The following is a 16,797-nucleotide window of genomic DNA, read 5'->3' on the forward strand; positions in this document are numbered from 1 at the left end:
GTGGCACAGTAGCAGCCAATGAAAGGCATTGCCCAATAGAATTAGAACACACACTGCGAGACTGAACTACGGCTGCTGGAGGTGGACAAACGAAGCCGTTGGGGTGCAATAACATACGGCTGCAGCCACCCTTCTCAGGCCCCGCCGCTTTCAAGTCCCTTCCAGTTGGGTTGACGCATGCGCAGAGAACAAATTAACACGTTCTTCATCCGTTCCACCAGTTTTGGAAGTTTATCTGTTTAACGTGCTTGGAAAAAATAATCTACGCATGTATTTGTGCATGAGCTATGTTTCACGATTGTCAATGTATTATACACCTAAATAGTTTATATCTTCATTTTACTTTTTCCCTGTTTAAAGTTTTATTTCTACTTTAAAAAATAATCACGACAAAAACGCAAATAGCATTTTTATTGATATCAGCAGTTGTCTACGATATCTAGGGACGACTTTGACAAGTTATCTATTGATCACTTAAAATCCGAAAAAGTTTTTACGTTAGTTATAACATTTTAGATGTTATAATGATTTTGAAACATGTACCTCGTTGTCTGTTGCGTTATTCATTCTGTATACATGAAATAAATTTACATCAGGATTAACATAGTACTGAAGCAATATCGTTACATGATGATCATTTTACTCTTTTATGTTATGTGCATGTGGGGTCATAAGCGTAGTGAGGCTTGAGTGCGAATTGTTCTGTGCATGCGTGAACTGGAAGGGGCCTGAAAGCGGCGGGGCATTAGGAGTGTGGCTGCAGCCGTATACTTCTCTGAACGTGGAGCCCAGATTCCTTGAAGTTTGTTTTAAAATAAATAAATAAATAAATAAAAATAAACTCCAGCCAACAAACAAGCAAATGTTCTCATTGACACACTTAACAAAGATAAAAACAAAATACAGAGGTATATGCACAGAATAAAGTAAGAAAATTAATCATAAAGGTAAGTTCAAGGCCGAATATACATCCAATGTCTTAACAGCTTTTTTTTTTTTTAAATCCATGCAAGGTTTAGAAATAAAATCGCATTCCCATTTTAAAGTCCTGGATCCTTCATGGTTTCTTCTTTGCCCATTTACACTTATGAAGAAAATATTTCCCATGTAAAATAAAAATGTTCAATATAAATTTCCTATTACGTTCAATATCATTTTTTCCATAAAAGAAAATAACATCCTTTTCCATTTTTTCCACATTAAATGTTCAACCAAAAAATGGACAATCATAAAAAAGATGACAAATAGATTCATCAACTCCAACTTTGTAATACCTGGTTTAATGGACAAATTAAATGGAGAGTCTTGAGACACCTCCCTCATTTTATTGGAGACACAACATCTATTATTACAAATTCAGACAAGTTTCTATTTGACACTACCAAATTCATTGATGCATCAATTTGCTTGGGGTATTGAATGTACCCGACACATTTTCCTGAACAGTTTATTACAGGATCTTTTATCGTTAATGTTCTCACCATCAAGCATAAGATTTATACTGTGAAAATGATCAACAGGATCATAACCCTGCAACAAATTCAATGAACCTGACAGTATAGTAATAGTTGCCTATTCTTTTTCAAATGTAAAAGTTCAATTTCCTGGGAGTTCCATATAGCATTTTGTTATTTCATAAATGGTCTTTTTTTTTGAGGACAGTGAGTGGTTTAGTGACACACAGCCCTTCTAGTCCTCTAGCTGATTTATGTTAAGGACAAAATGGCAAAGTAATATAAAAGTCCATGCAGATGACATTTGTATTGATTAAACCTTGGTCAAAGCAAATATTATTTTATTCCTGTTTTATTAAAAAATTATGTAACCCCGATTAATCCTGGCAACATTAATTGCGTAATTAGTAATTATGGAATTGTAAAATTACTTTACTTATGCTGTTGATCTGGGTTTGATATTTATAATAATTTACGCATTATGCATTTCTTCTACATTAAGGGTCTAATTCTTGTGATCATGAGGAACAAAACTTCATTCCATTTCCCCATTAAATAAATCAGGCCTTTTAAATAGAAGTTGAACATGGTTTTAAGTGCAGCTCACACATAAATTAGTAGCACTTTAATAAAATTAATTGACGTACTACATTAGAAATTGATGGAACTTTCTGAATTAGCATGCAGGATAAAACTGGGATTAATCCCGATAGCTGCTTACCCCTTGCTAGGTTTTAAAGCACCAGCGTTCCACCAGGTCTGTCGTCTTTCTACACAAAACTGTGTGCAGCCAATGACTTTTTACACAATTCAGACGGAAGGACACAGTGTTTGGTCAAGGCCACTGGAAATACAGGCAGCAAACCCTCAACCCTATGTACAAATTCAGTTAACCATCTTCAAAGAACAGTGATCCAAAATTAATTATTCATTTTATTTAAATAGGGACGCAAACCCTAGCAAACACATTATACTAGTACAGGAAGCCTTTAAAATTACACATGTGCCATTACAGTTGTCCTGTGTAGTAATCCCCTAACTTTACCAGCTGCTGATTTACACTTGAATGGCAAACATTGCAATAAATCGTCTGAACATAGAACATTTAAATACATTGCTCACGCCATTACATATATATTCAATAAAACAAATTTGACTTACAGTACTCAGGCAAATGCTGTAAATGAAACAATTATAACGGCAATCCTGTGTTAAGGGGAAATATTTTTCAAACTTAATTGGTGTGCGGAACTCTTGAGGCTTTTACACACATTCAATCTTTTTCATTATAAAAAGGCTAAGCAAACTCAAAATGGTATTTTATTCATATTAACATGACAAATGAACAAAAAGGCCCGATTAATTACTCTTTTTGAATACACAAATTGATCGTTTTTCCGTTGCAATTCCTATTTACTTTCTTGCTCCTTAAAATATTCACAGAACCTCAGACTATAAAACCCATGTGCAAAGCTGAACTACTACATGGGGCACAAAGGCACAGTTCATTCATGCGTGCTGTGCAGCTGGTGTACAGATCCAATCACCCTAGAAATGAATGCAATATACATGAACAAAACAGAACAAGCGAACACGCTTCCGTTTTCTGTTCTGTTTTGTTTCCAGTTCAGAGGTCAAGAGGGAGGAGCTCCACCACACAGCTACTTCAGTACTTCAGTAGAGTCGAGCCCCATAGCCAAACGTCTGTTTGATGGCCTCAAAGTAATACCGCTGCCAGCCGCCTTTGGTCCTGTCCTCCTCGCTCACCGGCACCCCCGTGCACTCCAGCTTCAGCTCTGTCTCACCTCCACGCTCCACAAGATGTACGGTGATACTGGCATAGTGCTCTAAGGGAGATGAGCAGGGCTCTCAATGTGCGCAAATGAATGGTCCGCATAAAGCTCTGAGGTGTACTAAAATGGCAGTACAACAGTACCATCATGCAGACCTTTACCTGTATTACACAGATTGTGGGCGAACCCCCCAGCAAAATATCACAAGGGAATTTAATAATGTGACTTGGCTATAGTCCTACTCAGTTGTAGCACATGAATGAACAGGTGCAGAATACTTTGAGAAGTCACACAAAATTATGCTTTTAATAAAGGCTGGGAAGAGTATGTCAGCCAAGATGACAGAATAGCGTTGCTTTTGAAATATAAGTATGAAAAATCTGACACCACTCAAGCCTAATTTGGGGGGCTAGGGATGTGGGAGGAGTTAGGATTAGATGGGGGAGGGGGTGGACTGGGGAATACATTATTATAATGCTGATAATTGTAATCATAATTAGATGCTAATTGAAGTTTGAAGGTACAAACGAGGTTCAGTGTGCATACAGATAGGGTTGAAATAAATATCTGACTTGCAATGTTAAGCAGATAATTAAGCAGACGCTTAATTATGACTGAGAATACTATTGGAAAATGACCACCTACCACTAGGCCACGTCTTAAACCGCCATTTCATGACAATCTTCTCATCTGGAACCTGAAAAATATAGCATTTTTAGGTTCTTGTTGGTTAAGTAAAGCAATTATAAATCAAACTATAAATCAAAAAGTACAAACTCTTAAATGAAAGGAAGTCTCTCTCTTACCAGCTCCTTGAACTCTCCACAGACATTCCCATCCAGCAGCCGAAATTTCCCTCCTTTGTCACCGTTGACCGTGGCTGGTCCATGAGTAAATGCCTGCACCATCTACAGACAAGGGAGGGGAAAAACAACAAAAACAAAACTTACAAACCTGACTGAAACATAAGCTAATAAACATTCTACATACATGGTTACAAGGACCTCTAGCTAGAATAATGTATAATGATTTATTCCTGTAAAAAAAAAAAAAAAAGCCGACAACTAACAATGATAGCTTTCATTTAGAACAAAATCCAACTGTACATCAGGATTACTGTGATTCATTCCCCAACTCTATTCAAGAAAGTGGTGCTTATTCTCCCTTTATGCTAACTTCACACTACATGCTTTTAGCTTCTGTATGCAGACCGTTCTTAGAGCCAACAAAACCTTCATATTGAAGACCAATTGGTGTTTGATCAGCACTGGCAAAATTGACACTCGATCTGTATGCTTAAACTGTTCAAAGACACAACCCAATGAAGTTGCCAATGCATCACAGATGTCCATTAGATATCTTGCAGGCTAAATATCTGGACCCGTCAGTGACTCCAAATCCTGTAGTGGCTGACAATGAGCATGGCGATGAGAGCGCAAGACAGAAGGTGAGGCAAAAGTCAAGGAATGGATTTCAATAGGTGTAAAAAGTTAAACTTGTTTAGAAACTGTTCAAGGAATGTTCCCACCATGAGTGGCGAGAGCGTCAAAGCGATTGGAAGCCATTCATTCTGAATGGGAAGCCACGTCGCCAGGCAGAGAAGAGCAGTATCGAGGTATATACAGAAATCCAGAGTTAAATTTAACACCTTTTAATACTTACTCAATATTTAAAACCCCCACGACATTGAGTTGCACCTGTTTTTAAACAAGTTTCAAACTGATTTAAAGGTTTATAATATTACACAATCTTGGCCTGTACAACAGAATTTAAATAGGGAACATGCGTAAACAGAATAAATTTAGTGACTGATTTTGAAAACATCTTGCATTTGTTTAACTTCTTCAGTCACAAGTACATACCTTTATCCACTAGACTACTCATGGCAAGTGCCTTAATTGTTTGGCTTTTCTTCAATGAGTTTATCGATTTGCACCAGTTGACTAACGGCTTTCGTTCACACATTCCTGATTTATGAGTTGTGCATCGCATATGCGACCGGAGAGCATTACCCCCATCCAGGTGATATGATGATGGTGGCACAGGAGGTAGTGCTCTCGTTCGGCAACTGGAGGGTTGCAGGTTCGAGCCCTGGTTCCTCCTGACCCCATCAAAGTGTCTTTGAGCAAGACACTGAACCCCAAATTGCTCCCGGTGAGCAGGTTGGCGCCTTGCATGGCAGCCTCCGCCACCGGTGTGTGGATGAGTGTGTGAATGTGAGGCATGAAATGAAAAGCGCTTTGAGTACTCGTAGGAGTAGAAAAGCGCTATATAAATGCAGTCCATTTACCATTTATGTTTTCTTTGTAGAAAAAAACAGAACAGTAACCCTCCGATTTTTTCCTGCTACCGGGCTTAGCCAGTCCATAATACCTTATTTGCCTGGCACAGAGAGGCTTATCAACTTCTCAGTACACGTCAGGTACCCCACTATATAGAAAAGGTGATATTGTGCTGGCCCAGACTGATTTACTGCTTTAAAAATCAGATGGAAACAAGGCATGTCATACTATAGTGCACAAAGGTGTGAATGAGAGGACAGGTTTCCATGCTCATTTTAATTAAAGCTTATACATTTAATTAAATTTATGATTTCTGAAGACAGCTTGTTTAAGTGTCTAGGTTTATTAATATTTATTTGAATCAACTTGTTAACTTTAGTGCGTGAACAATAAAAATTTTGTGAATCTTAATATGTATATTAAATTAATAATATTTGTATTTATACATTTTAGTTTGGTGGAAATTTATTTCTTATAATTTAATTGTATAAGTTGAAAAAAAAATACCCAAATATTTTTCTGTGTATAGGGAGTGGATGTAATGAATTAGAACTACTCACATTACTGGAATTAAGCAGTGTTTCAGATACTTGCATTTTAAGTATATTTTTAAGTTGTAATTTATGCTGTTTGAGTAATAAAAGCAATCTACTTCAAAGTTTAGTTAACTTCACTGTCTTAAATAGTAATGTTATCCATCCATCCATCCATCCATTTTCCAAACCGCGTATCCTACTGATATGGTACAATTGAATACTCAAATGAAATCTGGAAACTTTTCGCATTATAGTATGACATACCTTGTTTCCATCTGATTTTTAAAGCAGAAAATGAGTCTAGGCCAGCACAATGTCACCTTTTCTATATAGTGGGGTACCTGACGTGCACTGAGAAGTTGATATTTGCCTGGATCAGAGAGCTTTATGGTATTAAAATGGGCATGGAAACCTGGATTCTCCTTCACACCTTTGTGCACTATAGTATGACATGCCTTGTTTCCATCTGATTTTTAAAGCATTAAATCAGTCTGGGCCAGGACAGTGTCACCTTTTCTATATAATGGGGTACCTGACCTGTACTGAGAAGTTGATATTAGCCTGGTACAAAGAGGTTTAAGGTACTAAAATGGTCCCCCTACAGGCACAATTACATCATTGCATTGGGCTGTGAAGCATTTAAGGTGGACCAGAAAATCCAAATAAGGAGCTGCGAATAAGTAGCTAACTTCAGCCTTGTGTTTATACTCCACCCCTGCAGCCGCCGGCAGATCTCGCTCCACGTCATGTTGGAAAAAGATCTAAAATTTAATACCTAGTAAACTTGGTGTAATACCTTTTAATACTCTTTAATGGGCTTAATATTTGCTCATGTGATTTACTACCTTTCAATACCCTGCGGACACCCTGAGTATGGTGCTTTGCATCATGATTTGGGCAGTCAACTTCATGGTAGTGAGCTATGATACGGTTTGGCGACAACCAATCGGAATGTAGAGATGCTCCACTAAAGAGTTCCACAGAACACGAGCATGTAAACTTTTGTTCTGATCAAACAGTTCCCAAGCACTGTCGGGGTATAAACTGTGAGATAGAATATGTCTCCACATTGCATTTTTACCGTCTAGACACGGTAAAACATAACCGTGTTTAGGCAGCATAAAACTATGCTTAAAAAAAATAAAAATCAAGCAGATATGCATTTTTATACTGTGTCAGCACAGTATGGAGATATACGTGTTTAAAAAGGTCTTTCAGCACTAGGATATACCTATGCTAATAATTTTCTATCCAAGGGCAAAGGTTTCAGTCTGTAATACATTATATTGGTTGCCATATGATAATACTTGATTTTTAATCATAGACACTGAAATTTAAATTGCGTGAAAATTTCAACATTGAGGTTCATGATGTTGTCTCATACACTGAATTAATATGTCTGACTTGGAGCAAATGAAGAAAAAGGAGCAAAAAGTAGTAAAGGATGGAGTTTAAGCCCCAGACTGCCCAAAATAAAATTATATAAACACTGTTATACATTGCCATCAACAGATCTAGCTTATCTAGGCTATTGAATGCACACTCTTACATGCATTAATTTTATGTTCATGTATTTTTTACTGAGACGTTTCACCAATATCATTAAAGTGTGTTTCATACAGAGACAAAAACATTGAAGCATAGACCAAGATGTTTGAAATTATTGGTGATCCAGATGAGCTGGTGAAGTGCATAATATTTTTGATGGGGGAAAAAAAGAAGGATATCGCATACTATTTCTGGTGCCATGCGAAACAATGCAAATGATCAGTAACTTTAATGTTACTTATTCTAGCAGTAGTGTTCATCTTAATTACATGTGCTTTGACAAATTACATCCTATTGGCAGTTGGCACAAAGATAAGTTATGTTTGTTTGCCTTGCAGCCGCTTTAATAAGTTTCCAAGACCCAGCATTGTGAACAACTTTGTCCCACCTACTACATCTACATCAGAGAGTGTCCCCAGCATTCACTAGAGTAATGGATAGGGCAGCCAGAGTGAACATTGACTCTCGCAGCCCACAGTGTGAACATACAGTTATTGTTCAAGGATATTATATTAGGCTACATCATATGTAGCATCACTGAAAACCAAAGGTATGTGACACTGTTTCCTGAAAGTTCTATGTATACATCAGTTAATTTACCACATGTTTGTAAATATCCAGCACACATGTTGTCATTTGATTAAAGCATTTGAATCTGTATCGCGTTGACACAGGAATTTTCATTTTCCGGGGTCATTCTTGTGTGAGATTTCATGACAAAATATAGCTTGGATACCAGACAGACTCATCAGCGATTCCACCTGGTTAAAGATCTTGTAGCATGTGACCCGCTGTTGCTGATCAGTTGTGTAGTGTTTAAACCACAATGACTTCAAGATTCCTGGCTACAAGATGACAAGTCGTGTAGTGTGAACATAGCATTAGGTGGCTGAAAAAATACAAGTTAAACGGACAATTTGTGCATCTGTGCTCACCTCCTCATTGAGAAAGACTCTGTAGAGTTCCTCTGGTGAGGTGAGAAATGTTTCCTTCAGATTGAATTTGCAAGTAGGAATCTTTACACCAGTGCTGGGTGAAGGGGTGGAGCTGACAGTTCCTGGCTGTAGGGAGAAACAGGGGTCTTCAGAAACATTGTGCCTTTATCTACTAACCCAAAAAGAGTATCCTTTCCTCCTGCATCAACATCTAAACTTGGTTTTAGTAAAAATGCATGTAAACCATTGAGCCAGAGGAAACTGATTTGATGGCACATATTTTGTGGTTATGGTGCGGTCCTAAGGAACAAACCCTCCAGAGCCTGAGCTACATGATTTGTGGCTCCTGAAGCAGCAGGATATCGCTGGCAACTTTGTGACAGAGTGGTTTCAACCTATCTACATAAGCCCCTTCCACATGTGCACCAGGACAACACAGCATGAACTGAAAAGAAAAATAACTCATACCAACCATACATTCCACAAAAGAAGAGCTGGGCAGACACCCATGTTACAGGTAGTTATATATTAACTATGCCATACAGTTAGTGATACTATTTTGCAATGAGGATGTTTAAATAGCCATGGCCAGAATATACTGGATTCTCATCCAGTATCAAATATTTTATCTACAGATACCCGTCTGAGAAATTTTCCCATTATAACAACTGGAGCTATGATTTGGACAGCCCACCAGTCCAGCCAGGCAGCCAATCCCATTTCACCAAACCCCACATGTGACCAGAGTGTTCTGCCTGCGCAGCCCATCAACACCCACCTGTAAATTCTGAGTGTTTCCCTTGGACTGGGGAGTCGGCGGTTGCTTGTTCATACCATTGGCCGTGGGGAGGATCATGCCCTGGGTGAACTCTGAGAAGAATTCATTAATCTATTTCTCCAAATCAGCAATTGGTTGTGAGTCACATTACTTGTAAGCAGTTTTGGGGGTACTGAGTTACAATGTAATGTGTTGCATGTAATGTATTGCATATACTTCATTATGGGAGAAAGAAATATAAAGTAAAGCATTACAGTGAAATTTCAGTAATCACATTAGTGGAGATATTCTCATCATTTTCAATTTACTCCACGAAGACAAGAATATTACTGTGAAACATAAGCTACGCCCAGGTCAGAAACACCTTTCTACCACTGTCAATAAGATGGGCAACCTGTCCAAGCACCCGATAAGACAACAGGCAAAAACAAAAGTATTGAAAATAAAGTAATGATGACTATATTTGTTGATATATTTTTATGCAGCAAAATGGGCGAATTTGTAGTTTTAGAGAGCAGCTCAAAAGTGAAGTAACGAGTAGAGTAATTACTTTTTATAAGGAGGAACAAGTAAATTAATACCAGTACAATTTAACGAATTGGCAACTTATAACTACTTTTTTGTGTAACAACCCCAACACTGCTCGTAGTACTGTAGTTACAATCTTCATATTACAAAGCATAAAGGTGCTAGGCTCACCTGTTTTCAGGTATTCTACGTAGCCCCCCAGCACGGTCCTTATTTTGTTTACCCCCTCCTTCTTCATCAGGGTTAACAGGGGGGTGTCAGGCTCATCCTTACAAAGTGACACACTGATCTGCCAGAAGAAGTAAATGACACTTCGCACAGTACTCAGAGCTCATATACACACTGACAGCTCCCCATTCATTGCATCCTGTGATCAGATGGTCATTGATTTAAATCCCCCAGCAGAGTGCTTATATCTCCCTTGGGCCTTTAAGCAAGGGCCTTAACACCAAAAAATCCAGGGGTGTCAGATAAATGCACTCTGACCCCAAGCTTCGCTCTTATGTGTGTCTGTGTATCTCATGGGAAATGTAAAAACTGGGTCATTCCATATCAAATCATCACACTTTCGAACCTCATCGTCGCGGATTTTAATGAAGCTTGGCATGCTGATTAGGTCACATGAGTAATCCATGAAACTGAAATTGGGCGTCTCTTGGACCAATATTGAGGGAGATTTAAGTGAACAAATTTGAAACTTTTTTGGGGGGGGAGTATGACAATATTTATCCTTAATATAAGCTGCACAGAAATGGTCCTCATATTGTTTTAAAGCTATTGTCTAGCTATATAGATTGAACAAAAAATATGCCATCCCCATATGAATAAATTACTATGTAATGACTGATTAAAATATCAAAAATTCAATAACAAAAATCCTTTATTTCAAAATTTATCAATTTTTTAATAAAGCTAGTTCATGATGTCATGAACATCTCCAGAAAAAAATTGGTCTTTGGTTTTTGAGTTGTTGCTGAGATATCATTACTTATGTGAAATGTGTGCATGTGCATGGTACAGGGTTATTATTTTTCATGACAGCTACAACTATTGCCAGAACTAGCTGTGGAAATATAATTTAAATGAAAACATTTTAAAATTACTATTAGAAATGAATAAAAAGACAATATTGCCAAAGTAACTGGAAAAGAGAATTAATGGTACAATGAGAATAGTTTATATTCCTCTTTCGTTTACACTTCTGACTAGACACTTGCCTACTAAAAAGGGCATTCATTTGTCAAAAACCTGAAAAACTAATAAAAATAAACAAACTAGGTAGGTTTTTATGCTACTAGGGCAAGGAAAGCATTTCAACATTGGTTTAATTAGGTTCCAGAACCCGTCATGAATGAGAAGGATTCACGGATGTTTGGTAGAGTGACTAAAAATGGTAATATGTGCTTATTTTTATAGTTTAAACCCTAAATATGACCCCAGTCATGCTCCGAAAACACTTTAAGTTCATTTAAAAGTCAGCTTAATACATTACCTTTAAAAAAAAAAAAGTTTGATGTAAAAATTGAGTACAGTATTGCCTATCACACTAGCACATTTACAGTACAGTATACTAATGTTACGGTTTTCTAACTAATGCGGTTTTCTTTTGCATTCACAGTAAGGTAAAATGAGTAAACGAACGGGACTGTAAACTTATTGACAGAAGTCATATACATAACAAAGGTACAATTCAATAAAATACGCAAAGGAAACATGTACATATAATTTTTGCAGATCTGTGAATTCACGAATAACAAAGTGTGAATGCACGGGGGCTGACTGTACTCTCAATTTATAGTCCATCAGAGCCTTTGATGCAGCTATTGTGTCTGATTGAAATTGTGTATGTCAGCCCTGTTGCTGTCACAGGTTCAACTACTAAGCACATTCTGATGATCCATAACAAGTCTATCAGGACGGCATGGGAATGAATAGGATGGAGATGGTCCATGAGGATGTAAAAAGCTTAGTCTCAACTCTGCAGTGCTAGGCATAGTTTCTTCAACACATCCTAGCCACCAATTATCATCATATGCAGCCACAACATAACCTTTGATGCTTGTAGCTCAGTGTGCACTTACAATGAGCCGATTTGCACACTGCACTCACCTCTGATGAATGCAGGGCATTTATTAGCCATGTGAGCCATTTCAATAGTATTGCAAGTACATGTATCTGCCATTAATGAAGCTTCCACTACATTTCAGTGTAGCATATTTGTAACCTTAATTAATGTTATTATTTACACCTGTGTTATATTATTTCATTATTTCATTTCAGTTTGGCTGCCATTAAAAAGGCCCATTAGTGATATGATATGTGATGCTACATTTAAGTCAAGGTCAAATTTTCAAATTGATTTTGAAATACAGGTTTTTTGTTATTGAATTTTTAATATTTTAATCGGTTATTACACAGAAATTATTCATATGGGGATGGCATATTATTTGTTCAATCTATAGAATTGGACAATAGTTTTAAAACAATATGAGGACCATTTCTGTGCAGCTTATATTAAGCTAAATATAGCCAGTCAAAGTCATAGTCCCCCCCCAAAAAAGTTTCAAATTTGTTCACTTAAATCTCCCTCTATATTGGTCCAAGACACGCCCAATATCAGTTTCATGGATTACTCATGTGACCAAATCAGCATGCCAAGTTTCGTTAAAATCCGTGATGATGAGGTTCGAAAGTGTGATGATTTGATATGGAATGACCCAACTAAAGAATTTCTATATACATGCAGCTGCATTTGTACAATGACCAAATACTGTTTCCTCCTTAAAATACTTACATCTATGTCATCCATGTCATTCTCATCAGACAGGTTGGGAATTTCTAGGTTTCCTTTATATACGATTCCAGTAGTTGATGTTCCTGAGAAACAACATTCCAGTGAGGGCTCTGAGATCATATGTAACAAGCAACCCCTCATAGGCACCCTGAGGGGATATCCCAAATTTAAAGTTTTATTTATTTATACTCAGTCACCTAGCTACAGAACTGTGAACAGAAGACATAAAGAGTCCCACTGGAAGACCATAAGGGAAATCAGTTAAAGCTGAAAGCTAGAGAAACACCATAACAAAACACCAAAGTTCAACATCCAGTGTTTCACAGGCTAAAGATATTCCATAGTCCCACTGGACAGTTTAACTGTATTTTTATTAAATTGTTTGAATATTTATGCAATTTACCCAAACAAGCTTACTCAACACAAACCATTGGCAGTAACTCACCTGTCCACTTGGCCTTCACGTCCCACTCATAGAAGTAGATAAGCTTGCCTTTCCGGTTGTTGATGGACGCCTCGCCCTCCAGCTTGCTCACCTCCGCAATCTCGCAGCTCCCCTCCTTGCTCTCCACACAGACTCCGAGGAGCAGCTCTTTCAGCTTGTCTGAGGACCAAGAGGTCACATCCCGCTCCGTCCTGCACAGTTAGAGGGTTGAAGTAAGGAGAGGAATTCATGAGCTCCTGCTGATCAGTAAGGAACTCAGCAAGATTTTAGAAATGTCTTATGACATTTGGCCACTAGCAAAGATGACAATTATTTTCTGTATCTACATTTAAATATTACATTTGTTTTTTAATATGCTTGCAAATATGGAGCACACCCCTGCCCATATTAATAACTGGATACGTTTCTCTGTATTTTAACACTGTTACCTGTATGAATACTCTTCCATTTCCTTTACTAATTCCTGTCCCTATATCAGGGGTGTCAAACTGCAGTCCTGGAGGGCCGGAGCCCTGTGTAGCTTACTTCTTTCCCTGTTCCACCACAAATGATTCAGCTCAAGAGTTATGTGGTAATTAGTACAAGTTGAATTACGTGTGTTAAATGAGGGGAAACCCAAAAATGTGCAGGGCTCTGGCCCTCCAGGCATGGAGTTTGATACCTGTGCCCTATATGATACAAAAACAGCCGGTTCCCCCAGCCCCCATAAAGGCTGCTGTCCTCTTCCTTGTGAGCTCCGGAAATAGCCTCTGTAGCCTATTCAAATGGGTGTCTGGACGGCTTTGAAGCTTGAAATATATCATATAACCACTACACAGGGTTCTCTGTCTCTTTCTTGCAAACAAAAGAGGACGGGACATTCTAAAATGCTTAATGTGAAAAAGCTTAATGTAAGTACTAAAACAGCCACAAAAATTACCAAATTTCTCACACACATATCTGGTCACAAAGACTGTCATCTGACAAAAAATCAAATCGAAATGCTAGGAATATGGACTTTCTTACGTTAAGTGTTTTCCCCTCCATTGACACCTATTATAAGGAAAAGGCTTAATGTCACTTAATGCACCAAAATAGCCACCAAAAATCACCAAATTTCTCACACACATATAAGGTCATAAAGACTTTTCTTTGCAGCAACTTCAGATTAATATTTTATTAGTACCATTTGTAATAGTTATACACACACACACACACACAATAGTAATTATATATACAAGAATATTACAACAATTGTCATAAGAACATAAGAAATTTACAAACGAGAGGACGCCATTCGACCCATCAAACTCATCTGGGGAGAACTTAACTAATAGCTCAGAGTTGTTAAAATCTTCTCTCGCTCTGATTTAAAGGAACTCGGGGTTTTAGCCTGCACTACTTGAACAGGAAGACTATTCCATACTCTAACTACACGCTGTGTAAAGAAGTGTTTTCTCAAATTCAGTTTAAAATGTTCTTCTGCTAATTTCCACTTATAGCTATGAGTTCTAGTATTTAAACAAATATTGAAGCAGCCATTTGGTTGAACAGCATCCAGATCTGTTAGAATCTTATATACCTGGATCATGTCCCCCCTTAGTCTCCTTTGCTCAAGGCTAAACAGATTCAGCTCAGCTAACCTCTCCTCATAAGACATTCCTCTAAGACCAGGAATCATTCTTGTAGCCCTACGTTGCACCTTTTCCAAGGCAGCGATGTCCTTTTTAAGGTTTGGTGACCAAACCTGCACACAGTATTCTAGGTGGGGTCTTACCAAGGAATTGTATGATCATAGCATAACCTCCCTTGATTTACATTCCACACAGCTAGAGATGTAACCCAACATTCTGTTGGCCTTTTTAATTGTTTCCCCACATTGGTGAGAGTGGGACATGGAAGCATCAACATAAACACCGAAATCTCTCTTATAATCAGCTACCTTTATTTCAGAGAAACCCATAAAATATCTGTACTTTATATGTCTGCTCCCTATATGGATTACCTTACATTTATCTGTTAAATTTTATAATTGTATTACAATTGTATACAATTGTTATACAATTGTATAACTGTAACAAATATCCCTATAAACTGATATGTCTGTTATAAAAACACAATGATGAAATATTACCCTAAATTAAGCCTTTTCCTCATAATAGGCGTCAATGGAGGGGAAAACGCTTAAGGTAATATAAAGTCCATATTCATAGCATTTCTGTTTTGATTTTTTTTTGTCAGGTGAATGTCTTTAGGGCCAGATATGCGTGTGTGAGAAATTATGTGATTTTTGGTGGCTGTTTTGGTACATTAAACCTTATTAAGCTTTTTCACATTAAGCGTTTTAGAATGTCCTGTTACCGTAAATACATCGCACACATACGTACTAATAAATTCACTTTAAAATACCGAGGCACTTTCTTCCACGCAAGATTAATTAACATAGAGGCGTATCAATGTTCTCATTTCCAGATGTTTCAGTAGATTAATGAAATTACATTTGGCGAAATTAAACGTTAAATGCTAAGTGTGTGTTATATAGCCGATCATCCACAGTTTACTAGCAGCGCGGAGTGCCGCGGGGCGGCCGGCGAACCTCTCTCGCCGGCACCATGTGCATCACGAAGATTCATAAGGTGGAGCGTCGCGGCTGCTTTGGGCCGCCCGCACGACTCACAGTGTTCCGACCTAAAGTGACATTGACGCCGATCAGCGTGCCGTTATGGCCTGGCTTCTATTACGCTGTGCACTGCGATTCTGCACCTTACCAGTGCCAGTTGTTGACGTTGGTGGCGTCAGCTCTCTCCTCCACGATCCAGCGTGGATCCCCTTCTCCCCATTTAGCCATGGCAGCGCCGGTAGTTACAATGTCAGCTACAATGTTAACCTCTCGAATAAACGACGAAATCAGCAAAAGAAGGCGATTATCCTAACGGACCTGCCTATCAATCCAAAAATCTGCTTATTTTGTGAGACACCAACAATCGTTATAACTCCCCCGAGTTTTGACACGGGCCAATATTCGCAATGTAGTTGGCTCGCACTCTCCGTACTCCCCAGCAGATTTCCAGAACAGTCGTTGATGCGCCCGGCGTTTTATATGAACACCCAGTAGAACTTACTGGAAAGGGCGCTCAGTGTCACCACCAAATACTTCCTGACTAAAACTTTCCTGACCGTCACAAAATATTTCAGTTCCATTTAATTGACAGCAGTTCCTGAGGCAGGGCTGAGGTACAAAACCTAATTACTGATTAAGAATGGGTATAAATTAACCTAGAAAAGAAACACACTATGATTCAAACGGGAAAACAGGTAATTGCTAGATTAAGGTTCCTGCACTGAGGTTTTCCAGCCAATCGTGTTAAATATTGGTTCATTTCTCGAGGCTTCGAATGCTCGCTGGTTACCTGCTGGTCGAAAGATCTTAGACGCTGGGTGTGTTGTGATTCATTACAACATTATTACACTATAAGCCCCAACAAGTTTGGTGTACACAAAAAAAAAAAAAAAACTGAGGAAACGCATATTATTAACTTAACACTGAAATGACCGTTTTGTTCCATTTCCAATCCATGAATGTATTAATCGGATATCTATGGTTTAGCACCGTATTCATCGGCAATTTATATCGTTTAGCACCGACCCTCTGCTGCCGTAGCAGACGCGTTGCTTGTTAAGACGATCTTAACAAAACGACGTCCTTAAAACGTCCTCAAAAGTCA

The 16,797-nt window shown here is 38.2% G+C and overlaps 1 protein-coding gene across 2 annotated transcripts; it reads right to left on the reverse strand.

Moving 5' to 3' along the window:
• Positions 1-2,369: 2,369 nt before the first annotated feature.
• LOC125720889 (activator of 90 kDa heat shock protein ATPase homolog 1-like) lies at positions 2,370-16,228 on the reverse strand. 2 transcript variants are annotated; one of them, XM_048996796.1, is made up of 10 exons: positions 15,841-16,228; positions 14,099-14,125; positions 13,094-13,284; positions 12,649-12,731; positions 10,026-10,143; positions 9,327-9,418; positions 8,549-8,674; positions 4,054-4,155; positions 3,893-3,944; positions 2,370-3,301 (listed from the first exon to the last, which is right to left on the reverse strand). In XM_048996796.1, exons 1-10 carry the CDS (start codon positions 15,918-15,920, stop codon positions 3,129-3,131), a joined length of 1,044 nt encoding a protein of 347 aa, XP_048852753.1. In that variant the 5' UTR covers positions 15,921-16,228; the 3' UTR covers positions 2,370-3,128. The 2 variants fall into 2 exon arrangements, with proteins under 2 accessions (XP_048852753.1, XP_048852754.1); XM_048996797.1 differs by lacking the exon at positions 14,099-14,125 and having other exon boundaries at positions 15,841-16,225.
• Positions 16,229-16,797: the final 569 nt, after the last annotated feature.

The sequence above is a fragment of the Brienomyrus brachyistius genome, unplaced genomic scaffold (genome assembly GCF_023856365.1).
Source record: "Brienomyrus brachyistius isolate T26 unplaced genomic scaffold, BBRACH_0.4 scaffold27, whole genome shotgun sequence".
NCBI classification, from domain to species: domain Eukaryota; kingdom Metazoa; phylum Chordata; class Actinopteri; order Osteoglossiformes; family Mormyridae; genus Brienomyrus; species Brienomyrus brachyistius.

Bases quoted from the DNA above. Each gene is read 5' to 3' on its own strand.
- LOC125720889 (XM_048996796.1), bottom strand. From the start codon at position 15,920: ATGGCTAAATGGGGAGAAGGGGATCCACGCTGGATCGTGGAGGAGAGA. The intron at 8,675-9,326 runs GTGGGTGTTGAT...TTCTCCCTACAG, and splicing joins GAAACACTCAGAATTTACAG to CCAGGAACTGTCAGCTCCAC. The intron at 4,156-8,548 runs GTGAGCACAGAT...CCTTGTCTGTAG, and splicing joins GAGTCTTTCTCAATGAGGAG to ATGGTGCAGGCATTTACTCA.